The sequence below is a fragment of the Taurulus bubalis genome, assembly GCF_910589615.1.
Source record: "Taurulus bubalis genome assembly, chromosome: 17".
Lineage (NCBI taxonomy): Eukaryota > Metazoa > Chordata > Actinopteri > Perciformes > Cottidae > Taurulus > Taurulus bubalis.
The window spans coordinates 23185542-23188041 of record NC_136605.1 but is presented as its reverse complement, the minus strand read 5'-3'; the positions used below and the strand labels follow the sequence as shown (position 1 = coordinate 23188041).

At 33.3% G+C, this 2500-nt stretch overlaps 1 protein-coding gene across 1 annotated transcript in view; it reads left to right on the top strand.

Moving 5' to 3' along the window:
- The window catches only part of pigq (phosphatidylinositol glycan anchor biosynthesis, class Q), a gene marked incomplete at its 5' end in the record, with an annotated part of 17885 nt that overhangs the window by 10526 nt on the left and 4859 nt on the right, over positions 1-2500 (top strand). The window contains one exon of the mRNA XM_079233650.1: positions 181-334. Coding sequence (XP_079089776.1) covers positions 181-334 — 154 coding nt within the window. The remainder of the gene's footprint in view (positions 1-180; positions 335-2500) is intronic.

Genomic DNA, 2500 nt, shown 5'->3' with positions numbered 1-2500 from the left:
AACACATAACAGAGAACACAGAACACAGAACAGAGAACAGAGAACACAGAACAGAGGTCAGAGGTCAGAGGTCAGAGAACAGAGAACACAGAACACAGAACAGAGAACACAGAACAGAGCTCAGAGGTCAGAGGTCAGAGCTCAGCTCCCAGCTGACCCTGTGTGCCGTGTCTCCTTCAGGCTACATCCACCTGCTGGCCCCCTTCGTGGAGCGCATCCTGTGGTACGGCGGCCTGTCGGCCTGCTTCGGCCTGACCTTTGCCCTCTCGCTGCTGTCGGACATGGTCGCCCTGCTCACCTTCCACATCTACTGCTTCTACGTGTACGGAGCCAGGTGATTACACCACTTCTACCTCAGAATACTAGATACCAGTACGCAGAGTACTACAGTAGTCTTTGGTACACGGGTTCTGCAGAGTACAACAGTACTGCATGTACTCCATCAGCTGTCGCTGCAAATGGAACTTGGCAATAGAATAACGCATCATTATAAAGTAAATGATGCAAGCAGTTCAAAGTAGTGTAAATAAATGTGCAGTAAAATAAGTGTTATGTTATTATTTTAGTGCATAATGACCTTTTTATTTTGTATGTACTTCCTGTAGAGTGTGGGTTTATGTGAGATGTTCCTCTAATGACCTGCAGGGGGCGTCTCTTTACCTTTCTTGGTTTCCCCTTTCTGATCAGTTCACTTCCTCCATGACACCAGGAATACTGTGGAATAGTAGAGTACAGGAATACTGTGGAATAGTAGAGTACAGGAATACTAGATGTAGAGACATGTCTCTAGGGAAGATGGAGGGGAGATGGAGATGGAGGGAAGATGGAGGATTAGAGATGGAGGGAAGATGGAGGATTAGAGATGGAGGGAAGATGGAGGGAAGATGGAGGATTAGAGATGGAGGGAAGATGGAGGGAAGATGGAGGGTAGATGGAGGGAAGATGGAGGATTAGAGATGGAGGGTAGATGGAGGGAAGATGGAGGATTAGAGATGGAGGGAAGATGGAGGGAAGATGGAGGGTAGATGGAGGGAAGATGGAGGGAAGATGGAGGGTAGATGGAGGGAAGATGGAGGGATGGAGCAGAAGCAGCGACTGCGTTCTGCTTCTGCTCTAAAGAAAGATGAGAACTGTGTGGGGAAACGTTGCCGCTCTGCTGGCTTCATATTCGCTGCTCTGCTGCAACTCTGGTGCAGTTCTGACTTATGAAACCTTTATGGCCTGAAGATAAAAATACCACAGGGCAGTTTTCCTCTGAGAGGGTGAACTATCGCTTTCTTCTGGTGTGTCCGTCTGTAGGAAGGGTTATTATATGATTATTATATGATTATTAAATGTGAACCTGATGGCTGTTTTCTGTTTTTTTCTGACTAAAATTGTTCTATTTATTATTTGTCCCCAAAGAGTAATGGCTCCCCTTTTAAATGTTATTCATCAAATTTAAAATACATATTTGGTACATGAATCCAAACACAGGACTGCACATGAATCACAGTTATGTAACGTCATCATCGTTCTGTTCTTTATATTTCAGGTGAGGTTTCTCAGTTTTTGTCGTGATGATTAAAGTTAGTAAAGGTCTGCAAGAGGAAATGAAAACAGACCAAAGTTGTTCTGCTTCTTTTGTAAAAGAGTATTTATTCATTTTCTTTGAATATTTTAATGTCAAAAGAAGGGCAGAAATATGTGTTTATTATGTTATTTATGTATGTCTAGCAGCATCACATGATATGTTTATTCTGTTATTTATTTATTACATCATATGTATGTTATATTATTTATGTATTACATCATATGTATATAATGTTATGTATTATTTATATATATATATATATATAATACACTACATTATATGTATAATGTAATGTATTATATATATAATGTAATGTATTATATATATAATGTAATGTAATGTATTATATATATATATAATGTAATGTATTATATATATATAATGTAATGTATTATATATATATATATAATGTAATGTATTATATATATAATGTAATGTATTATATATACATAATGTAATGTATTATATATAATGTAATGTATTATATATATATATAATGTAATGTATTATATATATAATGTAATGTATTATATATATAATGTAATGTATTATATATAATGTAATGTATTATATATATATATAATGTAATGTATTATATATATATATAATGTAATGTATTATATATATAATGTAATGTATTATATATATGTAATGTATTATATTATATATATATAATGTAATGTATTATATATATATATATAATGTAATGTATTATATATAGTGTAATGTATTATATATAATGTAATGTATTATATATAATGTAATGTATTATATATATAATGTAATGTATTATATATATATAATGTAATGTATTATATATAATGTATTATATATATATATAATGTAATGTATTATATATATAATGTAATGTATTATATATATGTAATGTATTATATTATATATATATAATGTAATGTATTATATATA